The sequence below is a fragment of the Salvelinus alpinus genome, chromosome 2 (assembly GCF_045679555.1).
Source record: "Salvelinus alpinus chromosome 2, SLU_Salpinus.1, whole genome shotgun sequence".
Classification (NCBI taxonomy): Eukaryota; Metazoa; Chordata; class Actinopteri; order Salmoniformes; family Salmonidae; genus Salvelinus; species Salvelinus alpinus.
This window is the reverse complement of record NC_092087.1, coordinates 38025922-38041876: the sequence shown is the minus strand read 5'-3', so window position 1 is coordinate 38041876 and position 15955 is coordinate 38025922. Positions and strand designations below refer to the sequence as shown.

Below are 15955 nucleotides of genomic sequence, written 5' to 3'. Positions count from 1 at the left end.
ATCCATTCAGTCTGGGAAGAGCTCAGAGTCCCTGGAAGTAGGGGTTGGAATGTGTTTGTTGTAGAAGTAGTAGCCAGGCATCTCCAGGGCTGGTGCTGGTTATATGAGACCTAGGCCCATGTAGGCTGATGGAGAGCGAGGGAGGCCCATGGGTAAAGGGAAGGGCTGGGACAGTGGTTAACCACAGATTGTAGGATGCCGCTTGGGGCTAGGGCTGGGGCCAGGCGGCGCAACATCACAGGGACAGAAACCATCCCCTGCACAAGATCACTGCTAAACACAAATGGCTATCTTCCCTTCGCTAAGTCACAGACTGTATATATCCACGGGAAGGGCTTGGCTGACCAAATTACACCCTCTGCAGCATGGAAACATGGTCTTTGTCATTGCTGTGGTGGTGCTGTGCAGTTAACAGTACATCTGCCATGCAGAATGTCACCCCCATGGCCTGTGTTATGTCTAATGTCCTATGACAAAGCTCCTTCACAGGGACCTCTTATAGTTTTGACCTTGCCTGGAGTACTTGAAGCTACCATGCCGTTGACCTCAGACAAATCCAAGACTCAAACTATTCTCTAAGCCTCAGCAAAGAAATTGTCTGCTCACATTCTGTCTCCAATCAGTACTTTGAAGCCTGCAGCAGCGAATGAGCTTCACCTTGTATTACAGAACACAAATAAAGGATGAAGGCATCTGAACCTTTCTGGGCACCAGGCAAAGGGACGCTGCCAGTCCTATTTAACATCAAACTGCTCTGCCCCCGCCATCCCATATTTATATTATTTAAGCTTACTGGACCAGGAACCTCTGTGGAGAAAACCAAAATAACACAGTATTGTTTGATGCCGATACATATGGTGTGGCACATGAAAAAGCTTTGATTCTGCATGCTGAATACAGCATGCTCATGAGGTCTTCCCTTTCTGTTGACTAGTGATACCACCTTTCAATCCGATAGCTAGTCAGTATTACTTTGCTTTCAAATAATATTTCCCCTTTATTCCATTTGTTTACAGTAGCTGTTTTATGAAGATCAGAAAGAAGCATCTTAGATTTGCTGTTTCTTTTCAGTTAAATAGGCCATTCTTTGTTATTCAGTCGAGGCAGAGTTGGAGCTCAGTGACAACAGTACAAAGCCGATGGAGACTCAGGTTTCTCTCCTGGGTACCCACCAGCGTCGAGAATCTTCAGTGAGACTGCCAGTGTCAGGTTCCCCTCGTAGGGTTTTAAGCACCGTTGACAGCATTTAGAATTCCTGAAGCCCGTTTTCACACAGCTCATCTTAGCTCAGCTCAGCTCTGGAGCCATTACGCTACATTACATTTAGCAGGCAGTCGTTTCTCATCTTCCTAAAGAGATGTTCAATAGCCCAGGGTGGAACCAGGGGAAACAGTCTGTTTGAATACAGAAAAGACTGCTACAATACAAACTCATGGACCAACATGAAGATTCCAACTCTTTCAGACATGATGTGTGGTGCTGATTGACAGCTTTGCCTGAGGGATGTTAGAGAGAGAAACACTTTGTTAACACAGTGAGCTGCTTGGAAATATGTGACAGGACATTTCATGGTTGTTAGGTGTGCAAGGTGAAAACCGTTATTTCCAGCCAACTTGCAGTGATTCGAGGCAAAGAACAAGCCCAGTTTATAAAAGTAGAAACTGTGTGAATGTTGATGAGATTTCGCTGCCCTCCATAACCTATTTCACGGTTGGAAAATAATCCTTGGCGCAACTATCATAACAGAATTATGATAAACCCATAATAAGATAAAGTATTAAATGTCTCTTTTGCACTTTAAAACAAATGTATCTTGAATAAATCCACAGAATGGTTTAGGGTGCTGTTAAACAAATCTACTGACCAAAAATATAAAAGCAACATGTAAAAAAAAAAAAAGCTTAATTCTCTTAAATGTTGTGCACAAATTTGTTTACATCCCTGTTGGTGAGCATTTTTCCTTTGCTAAGATAATCCATCCACCTGACAGGTGTGGCATATCAAGAAGCTGATTACTGTATGATCCTTACATAGGTGCACCTTGTGCTGGGGACAATAAAAGGCCACTTTTTTAAATGTGCAGTTTTGTCACATGCACAATGCCACAGATGTCAACATTTTTAGGGAGCGTGCAATTGGCATGCTGACTGCAGGAATGTCCACCAGAGCTGTTGCCAGAGAATTGAATGTTAATTTATCTATCATAAGCCACCACCAACGTAGTTTCAGAGAATTTGACTGTACTTCCAACCGGCCTCACAACCGCAGACCATGTGTAACCGCGACAGCCCAGGACCTCCACATCCGGCTTTTTCACGTGCGGGATCATCTGATCTGAGACCCACCACCTCGACAGCTGATGAAACTGAGTATTTCTGTCTGTAATAAAGCCCTTTTGTGGGGAAAAACTCATTCAGATTTGCTGGGCCTGGCTCCCCAGTGGGTGGGCCTGGCTCTCAATTGGGTCCCCCTGCCTAGAAATCCACAGATTAGGGCCTAATGAATGTATGTCAATTGACTGATGACTCAGTAAAATCGTTGAAATTGTTGCATGTTGAGTTTATATTTTTGTTCATTATACATAAACTCTTTTCAGATAAATGTTTTCAGACTAAGACACTTTTTTGGGGAGAACATTTTAACAAAGATGGCAAACATGGCAGGGTTGACTGAATCCAGCCCCATGCCCTGATTTTCTGAAGATGATGACTCTGTTATGACTTATTGACTCGTCCTGTTTTGTGTTTTGATGCATAGAGATCCGTAACCAGCTGGTGGAGCAATTCAAATGCCTGGAGCAGCAGTCCGAGTCTCGTATCCAGCTGCTACAGGACCTGCAGGACTTCTTCCGCCGCAAGGCTGAGATCCAGCTGGAGTACTCCCGCAGCCTGGAGAAACTGGCCGAGCGCTTCTCCAACAAGATCCGCAGCTCCAGAGAGCACCACCAGTTCAAGTGAGTTTCCCTCCCATGCAGAGATGAGCCCACCACACCGTTAAAGACCACCTAGCTTCAAACTGAGCCAAACATTTAAACTGTATGTGAGGAAGCGAGGGATTGTATATGCGTGTGTGTTCATGCAAGTGTGTGTTTGTGTGTCTACTTGTCTTGCCAGAGCATGTCTACTCTGTTTGTGTGTTTGCTTGGGTGTGCAGATGTATTTTTTATATTGTCTTAGAGCGTGTGAACTTGTTGAGTACACATGGAGTTATATCTGTTCTTGCCAAGTTTTTCTCCCCAGATCTCAAACTACTCCACCCTATTTTTCTCACTTTAATCTGTCCAAAAACGACTCCTGCTGCATTTTAGGTTCACTGCATAGCCTTTGGATATAAATGTCCTTCTTATAATATGCAAGCGATAATGATTTTACTCCTTAGAAATCTCAAACCATCCAAAGGCGATAGAAAAGTAATCTCATTCTGGATGAAACCTTAATTTTAATTGGCAAAGCTGATGTTCAGCACTCCAGTGCAGAATCTCCCCATATAAAGCTCTTGTTCCTGTAGCTCTGGGCTGAGGAGGGTCTCAAAGCCAGCCAGGCCTTACCAGTATTATCCTATAGGGTCGAGGCACGGCTGAGGCCATGCATGCTACGAGACTGTGCCTTGTTTTCCATCACATCAATGAATAAATGGATTATTCTCTGCCATTTAGGGCGGCCAGTGATAGATTTACAGCTTGCTAGCTAGCCCCAGCCTTTACATTGAAGCGTTTGAGTACAGTGCAGTCTTATGCTGCAAAACGTACTCCTCGTCCTCTGCCTGTACAGTATGTACTGTACTCCCAACTTTTGAATATAATTGTAAGCTACATCTTTAACACATTCTAAAGGTTAACTATTTGAATATGATAACAGTGATCATAACAGTAGTTATGAAACTTTAAAATGTCAGTGCAGGCAGTAGAGTAGAGGGTGTGTTTCAGAGGGCTTTGTGTCATCCACTTAGTTCAGGCCCTGGTGAATTCCATGGGGATTTGACTCAGTAATTGAGGCCAGCTGTTTTAGAGCAGGCAGCTTGCACCAGGGTCCCCAAGGACATGCTGACAGTAGACAGGGCTGTGGTGCTGCAGATGCTATGGCTTAACCAAGACACTTACTGTATAGTAGAGCTTCTAGTAGACCAGTTCAAACAGTTCTTGAAGAGCAGGCACCAGCCACATAGTTCTTACCAGACTCAGCATCTCATCTTCCTCTGCCACCTCAATGCCTTTGCCAAGACTGCCTGAACCACTGTACTCACACTCATAGGGCTGCAGTGTAAAGCAGCCGTCTAGAAGTCTGTAGCCGCAGAGTCTTTGGCTGTGTGTAGTTGTCTGGCGACACACACACACACACACACACAGAAGATCTGTGTGTTGGCAACAACGAAGTGTGACATTTTGATTACACACACTTCTTTATGAGGGCCACGTTGGCTTCCTTTGGACTCCATTAACCCAAACAAACACAACCATAAAAATGTTCAACCAATTAGCTTAGACAGTGTCCTTGTTAAAGACCCTCGCTTCGTAAATAAACCCTGGGCACAACTACTGTATATACAGTACCAGTCAAAAGTTTGGACACACCTACTCATTCCAGGGTTTTTCTTTATTTTTACTATGTTCTACGTTGTAGAATAATAGTGAAAACATTAAAACTATGAAATAACACATATGGAATAATATAGTAACCAAAAAAGTATATTTTAGATTTTAGATTCTTCAAAGTAGCCACCCTTTGCCTTGATGACAGCTTTTCACACGCTTGGCATTCTCTCAACCAGCTTCATGAGGTAGTCTCCTGGAATGCATTTCAATTAACAGGTGTGCCTTGTTAAAAGTTCATTTGTGGAATTTCTTTCCTTCTAAATGCGTTTGAGCCAATCAGTTGTGTTGTGACAAGGTAGGGGTGTTATACAGAAGATAGCCCTATTTGGTAAAAGACCAAGTCCATATTATGGCAAGAACAGCTCAAATGAGCAAAGAGAAACGACAGTCCATCATTACTTTAAGACATGAAGGTCAGTCAATCCGGAAAATTGCAGTCACAAAAACCATCAAGTGCTATGATGAAACAGGCTCTCGTGAGGACCGCCACAGGAAAGGAAGATGCCGAGTTATCTCTGGTGCAGAGGATAAGTTTATTAGAGTTAACAGCCTCAGAAATTGCAGCCCAAATAAATGCTTCACAGAGACACATCTCAACATCAACTGTTCAGAGGAGACTGCGTAAATCAGGCCGAATTGCTGCAAAGAAACCACTACTAAAGGACACCAACAAGAAGAAGAGACTTGCTTGGGCCAAATAACACGAGCAATGTACATTAGACCGGTGGAAATCTGTCCTTTGGTCTGATGAGTCCAAATTTGAGATTTTTGGTTCCAACCGCTGTGTCTTTGTGAGATGCAGAGTAGGTGAACGGATAATCTCTGCATGTGTGGTTCCCACCGTGAAGCATGGGGGAGGAGGTGTGATGGTGCTTTGCTGGTGACACTGTCAGTGATTTATTTAGAATTGAAAGGCACACTTAACCAGCATGGCCAACACAGCATTCCGCAGCGATACGCCATCCCATGTGGTTTGCGCTTAGTGGGACTATCATTTGTTTTTCAACAGGACAATGACCCAACACACCTCTAGGCTGCGTGAGGGCTATTTGACCAAGAAGGAGAGTGATGGAATGCTGCATCAGATGACCTGGCCTCCACAATCACCTGACCTCAGCCAACAAGTGCTCAGCATATGTGACTCACCACCTGGATTAGGTCTTATGTAGCAAAATGTGAAATGGTGTTTCTTACATTGGATCAAGTAGAGACTCAAAATGGTGTGTCATACACTGCATTGAGAAACAATGGGAAAGTAATTCTGCTTTGATAGTTGATCAACTTGTAAACTAGGGAGCCAGCCAGCTAATGTTAGCTAGCTAGCGAACAGTACACTTTAGCTTAAGACATATAGCAAGCTAGGTATACAATGAACCTAGCTAGGTAAACAACATTTAAGATCAGCCAGCTAACGTTAGCTAGTTAAACAACAATGAACAAAGTGCCAACAATGCCACAGTGCTGGGAGCTAACCAACCAGGTGCAATGTTAGCTAGCTAACATTAGGCTCTAACTAGAAAAACAAACAGCTCTGGGAAACGAATAATAATGTCAGCTAGGGAGCCAGCCAGCTAACATTAGCTAGCTAGCTAACAGTACACTTTAGCTTGAAACCACTTTCTGTCAAAATTAGAAATGTGTAATATCTGAAAATGTAGCTAGCTATCTTACCTGTATACATCATCATGCATGATGAATGTGTCTCACTGTCAGGAATGCCATACCACGGTTGCCCTCAGGTGTTTTCTCCATCTTTTTAGCTATCATACTCTAATTCCACTGATTTCAAAACTTGATCTTCCAGAAAGTGGAGAGCAACACTTATGCAGTTCCACTAAACAATACATTTAAAAAAATCTGCGTTCATCAGGATTACCAACACAGACTGATGAGCTCAAATAGACAGAAGCCTTCAATATGGCAGACCAATCCAAACTCCTCTCTAGGCATGTCCAGCCCACTCATTATCTCAGCCAATCATGGCTAGTTGGAAGGTTGCCTCTTTTTCTGTGGCTTAACCAACAAGGCTCGTAATTTAACAATTGTATTGGTATTTACAGATGGCATACAAGTTTGTTATTAAGGCACATGAAAGTTCACATGTTCGAGAAGGCATTTCTGCCCCCAAAAATATTTTTTATGTTCAAATGGCTCTCCTGTGAAGTCGTGACTTTTGACATACGTCTAGTTTCCTGAATCGGGTCACATATGGGAACTCCTTCAAGACTGTTGGAAAAGCATTCCAAGTGAAGCTGGTTGAGAGAATGCCAAGAGTGTGCAAAGTTGTCATCAAGGCAAAGAGTGACTACTTTGAAAAATCTAAAATATATTTTGATTTGTTTAACACTTTTTTGGTTACTACATGATTCCATAGGTGTTATTTCATAGTTTTGATGTCTTCACTATTATTATACAATGTAGAAAATAGTAAAAATAAAGAAAAACCATTGAATGAGTAGGTGTGTCCAAACGTATGTCACACACAACACATATGTACTATGGATACTCTTGGCTACCTCTCAAATATGCATGCACTCACGTGTCCTGTCTTTCACCATGGTCTCACTGTCTCTTTAGTTTAGATACAAACAAGCCCCAACTCTCAGTTTTTCCCCATGATCTTTTGTCTCTCTGTGGATATTTCTGAGTTTCCGCAGCAGCCCATCTCTCTGTGGAAGGATACGCCATGAGCAGCATGACTTCTCCGGTGCCTAGCAACTCATGCATGGCTATACACTGCACAGCACTATCGGAAATTAAAACAGCACAATTAGACTCTGTTCAGCCAGGCAGAGGTCCACATTGAGCTGCTAGGTCAATGCCCCGGTCTTATTGGCTTAACCCATACCATACAAATACGGCTTTATGAGCTGAGTTTATGACAGCAGTCACTGATGTGATGCTCAATGCCACTGTAGTTTACAGCTGCACTGCCATGATGCTGTCTGTTTGCTAGGTCTCCTCTTGGCTCATCTACATTAACATATCAGGCAGCTCTAGTGTCTCTCAACTAATTAAGATGAGGGTGAAGTATACCAACACCCGCCTCTGATTGGCCACATGAAGGGAAAAGCTGAGGGCATCAGTATGCAAGCGATACCTGCAGCTCAGCTCAGCCCCTACTGTTCCAGCCTGCCTGGATCTCTGTTTGGGATCTGTCAGTCTGGGCCCAGTCAACTCACCCAACCCCCACCAAAACACCAATCACCAGAAGTCTATTTTCTATTACATCAAATGGTGGCCTCACTGTCAGAGAGTGAGGGAAGGCTTGCACTGCCCTTTAAAATGGTCCCTAGCGTTTTCATTTTTTACATATAGCTGGATCTACACAACAGACGTGACGTGGACTTATATTGACATTAGACCACTTGAAGATCAAACACACTTTGATTGTTGAGTGAACTATCACTTTAAACCATTTCATCTGTGGGGCTTCGGGAACTTCCTATTGCTCCTAGAATGATCTTCAATGTCTATGAGACAGACAAAATAAATTGGTTGAGGAACCGTTTTGGGGTTTATCATTAAATGGGGATTTTAATCACCACCTATTAAACTAAAATGTCTGAATATGGTCTATCAGTCAAAACAGGGATCGCACATTATCAACAGCAAGCAAGCCATTAGAAAGCAGCTCATGTTATATTGAAAGGAAACATAACCTGTCTGAGAAAGATAAGATAAAGCCTGCATTAATGTCCAATCCTGTGTGTTCATGTGTTTGCATGCCTGTGTGCAAGTGTTGTGTTGTGTGTGTCCGTGTATATGCCTGCCTTTATGCGTGCATGTGTGGGTAGGAGGGGGTCATTAATGATTGTCCCGGTATCGCGCCGAGCCAGATTGTCTCCTCCACGCTCGTTCTGCTTGACTACAAACACTGGTGGCCTCCTTATTTTTCTTAACCCTAGTTCCATTTGATGTTGCTGCCTGAAATCTCTGTCCAGATCCCTGTCTGGCTTCAAAACACAACACATGTACAAGTTACTGCAAAACATGAGACTGACGTTTCATGGTTTTTCATTATGAATAAAAACAGTACTGTTTTGTATTAAAAACCTGACCAGACCATACTGTAATGCAATATGTAGCTACAGCCCATAACTCTGAGTTTTATTGATTGCCTTTGACATTTAATCCAATATCGCATTTTATTAATCGGTCCAAATACCGATCCCTTCGTGAACTAACACTCGCACTTGACTTTTTTCCCCTTACTAGCTCTGACCTTGCTGATAGCTCCTTTTTTGAGGAACATGTACAACTATGACTGTGATATGTGGTTGTCCCACCTAACTGTCTTAAGATGAATGCACTGTAAGTCACTCTGGATAAGAGTATCTGCTAAATGACTAAAATGTAAATTTGATAAATGGATTTCAGATAACTCAATCAGCAGGAAAGCCTTATTAAGCTTGAGCCTACATCATCTGAAAGGTTCATAATTGATGCACAGTATTCATGGCCATGTGCCAGTGATTCCTTCACTAATTATTCATAATATTATGAATAAGAGAGAGCATCAACTTCCCAGTGACTCCCAGCAGACTGCTAAGCGTTATGCATGGGGTTGCTTGGTTGGTGTACTTGCCTGTGGGGCAGAGGCAGACCAAGGGCTGCCAATCTGCATTCCACCAAATACTTAGAATTAATATTTATTAGGCTAGACTACAGTACATACTGTACATAATATTCTGTCTATACAGTTTGCTTTGCACCATTGCATTTCTAATTTACGGACATTAGTGAGAACCAAGCAGCCTCTGTTCCGTGTGCCCACCTGTCTTAACCAGCTCACTGACTGTACAGCCCCTAATCATCTGTACAGCCCACATCACTGAGTCTTTCCCCGGTGGTCTAGCGTTAAAGTTAAACTATAGTGTTAAAGGTTAAACTATATCCCTGTCAGAAAGAGAGACTGGGTGTGTTAACTGCAAACATCAAACTCCTCTCCAATGGAAAGTGTGAGAGGCTTGTAGTCCCATATCCCTTTGGTTTACAACCTCAGCTGGATGACATCAGTATCTGCAGAACCAGGCAGGGTTCTTTTGTGTGTGTGCGTATGTGTGTGATTGTGTGTAAGTAAGCAGGTCACTGTTAGTCTTCACCTGTTGTTTACAAACACCTGTTTGTAAACAACAGGTGTAGACTAACACCTGTTTGTAAACAACAGGTGAAGACTAACACCTGTTTGTAAACAACAGGTGAAGACTAACACCTGTTTGTAAACATCAGGCGTAGACTAATAGTGACATGCTTACTTACGGGTCCTTCCAAACAATGTAGAGAAAAATTACAGAAAGATAATGACACGGGGAATAAATACACAATGAGTAATATCTTGGCTATATACACGGGGTACCAGTACCGAGTCGATGTACAGTGGTATGAGGTAATTGAGGTTGACATGTACTGTGGCTTGCGAAAGTTTTCACCCCCCTTCACATTTTTCCTACTTTGTTGCCTTACAACCTGGAATTAAAATATATTTTTTGGGGGGGGGTTGTATCATTTTGATTTACACAACATGCCTACCACTTGGAAGATGAAAAACATTTTTTTTATTGTGAAACAAACAAGAAATAAGACAAAAGAAAACTTGAGCGTGCATAACTATTCACCCCCCAAAGCCAATACTTTGTAGAGCCACCTTTTGCAGCAATTACAGCTGCAAGTCTCTTGGGGTATGTCTCTATAAGCTTGGCACATCTAGCCAATGGAATTTTTGCCGATTTATCAAGGATGGGTTCCGCTGGTGTACAGCAATCTTTAAGTCATACCACAGATTCTCAAGTGGATTGAGGTCTGGGCTTTGACTAGGCCATTCCAAGCCATTTAAATGTTTCCCCTTAAAACCACTCAAGTGTTGCTTTAGCATTATGCTTAGGGTCATTGTCCTGCTGGAAGGTGAACCTCCGTCCCAGTCTCAAATCTCTGGAAGACTGAAACAGGTTTCCCTCAAGAATTTTCCTGTATTTAGCGCCATCCATCATTCCATCAATTCTGACCAGTTTCCCAGGCCCTGCCGATGGAAAAACATCCCTACAGCATGATGCTGCCACCACCATGCTTCACTGTGGTGATGGTGTTCTCGGGAGGATGAGAGGTGTTGGGTTTGCGCCAGACATAGCTTTTTCCTTGATGGCCAAAAAGCTAAATTTTTGTCTCATGTGACCAGGGTCCTTCTTCCATATGTTTGGGGAATCTCCCACATGCCTTTTGGCGAACGCCAAACGTGTTTGCGTTTTTTTTTTAAGCAATGGCTTTATTTTGGCCACTCTTCCATAAAGCCCAGCTCTATGGAGTGTACAGCTTAGTGGTCCTATGGACAGATACCCCAATCTCTGCTGTGGAGCTTTGCAGCTCCTTCAGGATTATCTTTGGCCTCGTTGTTGCCTCTCGGATTAATTCCCTGCTTGCCTGGTCCGTGAGTTTTGGTGGGCGGCCCTCTCTTGGCAGGTTTGTTGTGGTGCCATATTCTTTCCATTTTTAATGCTGCTCTGTGGGATGTTAAAGGTTTCGGATACTTTTTTATAACCCAACTCTGATCTGTACTTCTCCACAACTGTTTGGAGAGCTTCTTGGTCTTCATGGTGCCGCGTGCTTGGTGGTGCCCCTTGCTTAGTGATGTTGCAGACTCTGGGGCCTTTCAGAACAGGTGTGTACATACAGTTGAAGTCGAACGTTTACTTAGGTTGGAGTCATTAAAACTCATTTTTCAACCACTCCACAAATTTCTTGTTAATTAACAAACTATAGTTTTGGCAAGTCGGTTAGGACATCTACTTTGTGCTCCAAATCCGCCATAAAAAGAACTGACTACAGTTTGCAACTGCACATGGGGACAAAGATCATACTTTTTGGCCATAATGTCCTCTGGTCTGAAAAACAGAACTGTTTGGCAATAATGACCATCGTTTTGTTTGGAGGAAAAAGGGGAGTCCTAACCGAAGAAGCCGAAGAACACCATCCCAACCGTGAAGCACGGGGGTGGCAGCATCATGTTGTGGGGGTGCTTTGCTGCAGGAGGGACTGGTGCACTTCACAAAATAGATGGCATCATGAAGCAGGAAAATTATGTGGATATATTGAAGCAACATCAAGACATCAGTCAGGAAGTTAAAGCTTGGTGGCAAATGGGTCTTCCAAATGGACAGTGACCCCAAATATACTTCCAAAGTTGTGGTGAAATGGCTTAACGACAACAAAGTCAAGGTATTGGAGTGGCCATCACAAAGCCCTGACATCAATCCTATAGAACATTTGTGGGCAGATCTGAAAAAGCACGTGCGAGCAAGGAGGCCTACAAACCTGACTCAGGCTACCCGAAACGGAAGCTTGTGGAAGGCTACTTCTGGTGGGAAGCTTGTGGAAGGCTACCCGAAACGTTTGACCCAAGTTAAACAATTTAAAGGCAATGCTACCAAATACTAATTGAGTGTATGTAAACTTCTGACCCACTGGGAATGTGATGAAAGAAGTAAAAGCTGAAATAAATAATTCTCTCTACTATTATTCTGACATTTCACATTCTTAGAATAAAGTGGTGATCCTAACTGACCTAAGACAGGGAGTTTTTACTAGGATTAAATGTCAGGAATTGTGAAAAACTGAGTTTAAATGTATTTGGCTAAGGTGTATGTAATCATCAGACTTCAACTGTATATACTGAGATCATGTGACAGATCATGTGACACTTAGATTGCACACAGGTGGATTTTATTTAACCAATTATGTGACTACTGAAGGTAATTGGTTGCACCAGATCTTATTTAGGGGCTTCATAGCAAAGGGGGTGAATATATATGCACACACCCCTTTTCCAATTTGCATTTGTAAGAACTTTTTGAAACAAGTACTTTTTTTCATTTCACTTCACCAATTTGGACTATTGTGTGTATGTCCATTACATGAAATCCAAATAAAAATCCATTTAAATTACAGGTTGTAATGCAACAAAATAGGAAAAACGCCCAGGGAGATGAATACTTTTGCAAGGCTCTGTATAGGTAAGGGTAAAGTTACTAGACAACAGGATATATAATAAGCAGTAGTAGCAGCGTGTGATGAGTCAAAAGAGGGGGTCACTGCAGATAGTCAGGTAACTATTTAGCAGTCTTATGGCTCGGAGGCAGAAGCTGTTCAGTCAGGATTCTGTTGGTTCCTGACTGGACACCACCACCACACTGCTCTGGCCTAGGCTGCAGCTGCCTACTATCAAATGTTGGCACTGCCTCCTTTCCCCAAAAAATTGGTTCTGCTGAAAGATCTGCAAATCAACATCGCCGTGTATTGAAACCCTGCTTGAAAGCAATGGAAATGCATTTGAACTGCGAAGCTAGAGCCGTGTGTCCTCGTTTTCCCCGTCTTTTGATATCGCGTTTGATTGTGTCTGTCCTTTCCTCGCTCTTCCAGAGATAAGCAGGAAACAGGCAGGCAGTGCGGAGTGGATTAAAAACCCTTCACAGAGCTCTGGGTTTAGGAGTGCATCCCAAATGACATCCTATTCCCTATATAGTGTGCTACTTTTTTAACAGGGCCCTGGTCAAATCAGGATGCCATTTGGGAAGTAACCCTGGTGTGATTAATGTTGCCCAAACCATTGTTGAAGTCCTCTGAAAGGTCCTGTGATGTGATTCAGATGAAGGTGTTCTATACATCCATGACTAAAGAGTCACGTCAGTTAAACTTGTTAAGGTTATAGACTGATTATGGAAACATCTTATCAGCTATACATCCTTAAATTAAAGGATTACTGAGGCATCTTCAGATTCTGAAGATGCACGAACACACACGCAAACACACACACTTGACATGCACGCACACACACAGACGCACACAGACCAGGGTTTCCATTAGGAAAATGTGGAGCCGGACAATGTGACCTGGAAGATTTTAATTTACCAGCCATTTTAGAAATGTAACTGACCCATATGTATTAGGTGCATAACCCATTAGGACGTCCACCCAAATGTACAGTTGAAGTGGGAAGTTTACATACACTTAGGTTGGAGTCATTAAAACTCATTTTTCAACCACTCCACAAATTTCTTGTTAACAAACTATAGTTTTGGCAAGTCAGTTAGGACATCTACTTTGTGCATGACACAAGTCATTTTTCCAACAATTGTTTACAGACAGATTATTTCAATTATAATTCACTGTATCACAATTCCAGTAGGTCAGAAGTTTACATACACTAAGTTGACTGTGCCTTTAAACAGCTGGGAAATTTAAAAAAATGTAATGATGTTGGAAGCTTCTGATAGGCTAATCAACATAATTTAAGTCAATTGGAGGTGTACCTGTGGTTGTATTTTGAGGCCTACCTTCAAACTCATCTGTACAAACAATAGTACGCAAGTATAAACACCATGGGACCACGCAGCAGTCATACCGCTCATGAAGGAGATTGCGTTCTGTCACCTAGAGATGAATGTACTTTGGTGCGAAAAGTGCAAATCAATCCCAGAACAACCTCAAAGGACCTTGTGAAGATGCTGGAGGAAACTGGTACAAAAGTATCTATATCCACAGTAAAACGAGTGGACCTCAATCCAATAGAAAATTTGTGGGCAGAACTGAAAAAGCGTGTGCAAGCAAGGAGGCCTACAAACCTGACTCAGTTACACCAGCTCTGTCAGGAGGAATGGGCCAAAATCCACCCTACTTATTGTGGGAAGGTTGTGGAAGGCTAACCGAAACATTTGACCCAAATTAGACAATTTAAAGGCAATGCTACCAAACACTAATTGAATGTATGTAAACTTCTGACCCACTGCGAATGTGATGAAAGAAATAAAAGCTGAAATAAACCATTCTCTCTACAATTATTCTGACATTTCACATTCTTAAAATAAAGTGGTGACCCTAACTGACCTAAGACTTTGAATTTTTACTGGATTAAATGTCAGGAATTGTGAAAAACGGAGTTTAAATGTATTTGGCTAAGGTGTATGTAAACTTCCGACTTCAACTGTAGATTATGTTAATGCATCAGAACATGCAACTCATGTAATGAAGCAGACAATAAAACATCATTTTCAAATAATGGCCAAAATAACTTGTGGGAAAACACCATTCTAAACAGCGCACCTGATAGCAGTTCCATATGTGACAGAGATGAAAATCTATTTCAGGAATTTACGTAGAAAGAGGGGGAATCTAAAGATGCAACAAATAGGATGGGTTGCTAATATGACTAGGATTCTAACTTTGGCTTCTGGACAACGAAAGAAAATTGATAATGAAAACAAATGGAACAGGAGATTAATGGCATAGCGTTGTGTCCAATAGGGAAGTAAATGCAAATAAATATAATTACTCCTGTCTATACACAAGCTTGTAGGTCTATGCCTATTTGGGAACCCCAGCATTTGGACAGGGTGTATGGCAATGGGCCTAGCTGATTATTTGCAGCTGTCATTGAAAAGCATCTAAAATGTGTGAAGATGGTGTCTTGAGTATAATTTAAAATGTTGAGACAAGAAGGGGAGGGGTATGTGGCAAAGATATAGGCGAGTCTCCGCTGTCTCCCGCCAATTCTTGCGCATTCATTGTTTCATTGTGTGAGTTATTTGCCCTTAGATTATTTGTTTTAATCAATTCCCCATTACATATGTCACCTGTAGTAAATGTACCGTTAATCCCCATCATTTGGTTACATTAATTTATTACAGTCATTTACCATTCTCATTCTCAGAGTGGAAACATTGTTTGCAGAGTTCACAACCTGCTACACTTGTGAGAAAAAGTTTTGGTTTATTTCATAGCTTTTTATGAGATTTGTAAAAAAACAACAACAAAATAAAACATGGTATTTTCTTTGGAGTGCTCCACGTGGGCAATGAGCATGTGTCTGGTTTATCTGGCAGCAGTCCAAACACATAAAATACACACCCTCATCCACTTACCCTCGCCTTATGCCCTTGGGGGAATCCCCGTTGCCATCTTGGCGGGTGGTCCAAATGATTAGCCAAGCAAGGGAAGTTTGCAACATAAGCACTTCAGCCCTCATTTTTAGTCGGCTTTGGGAGTGTACAGTTATGTTCACTCCGGGGCTTGAAACTCCCCATAATTCAATTCGCGGCAATTGTACATCCGCTAAGAAAAGTCAGCTACTAATGCACATGACGGCACAAACAAGTGCCGTTGGTTGTCTTTTGGAAATTGTAGAAATAAAACATTTTCCTTCTTCAGAAGTTCCAGCTAGGCAGCCTAACGTTAGTTAGCTAGCAAATTAATTAGCTATCATACAGTAGGCGTATATTGATAATTCTATATTTAATATAAGTAGACATGCACTCATAATTGACTGTAGCGCATATAAAGCAACCACAAGCTACCGGTGGCTGAAAACACAATCAT

General features: G+C 42.2%; 1 protein-coding gene across 4 annotated transcripts in view; it reads left to right on the top strand.

Annotated features, from left to right (window-relative positions):
• The window catches only part of LOC139542853 (SLIT-ROBO Rho GTPase-activating protein 3), a 113762-nt gene that overhangs the window by 31271 nt on the left and 66536 nt on the right, over positions 1-15955 (top strand). For all 4 annotated transcript variants that reach the window (XR_011668564.1, XM_071348796.1, XM_071348789.1 and 1 more), the window contains exon 2: positions 2758-2953. Coding sequence is in view for 3 of the 4 variants with exons in the window: in XM_071348796.1 (XP_071204897.1) it covers positions 2758-2953 (196 nt within the window). In the remaining variant the exon portion in view is untranslated. The remainder of the gene's footprint in view (positions 1-2757; positions 2954-15955) is intronic.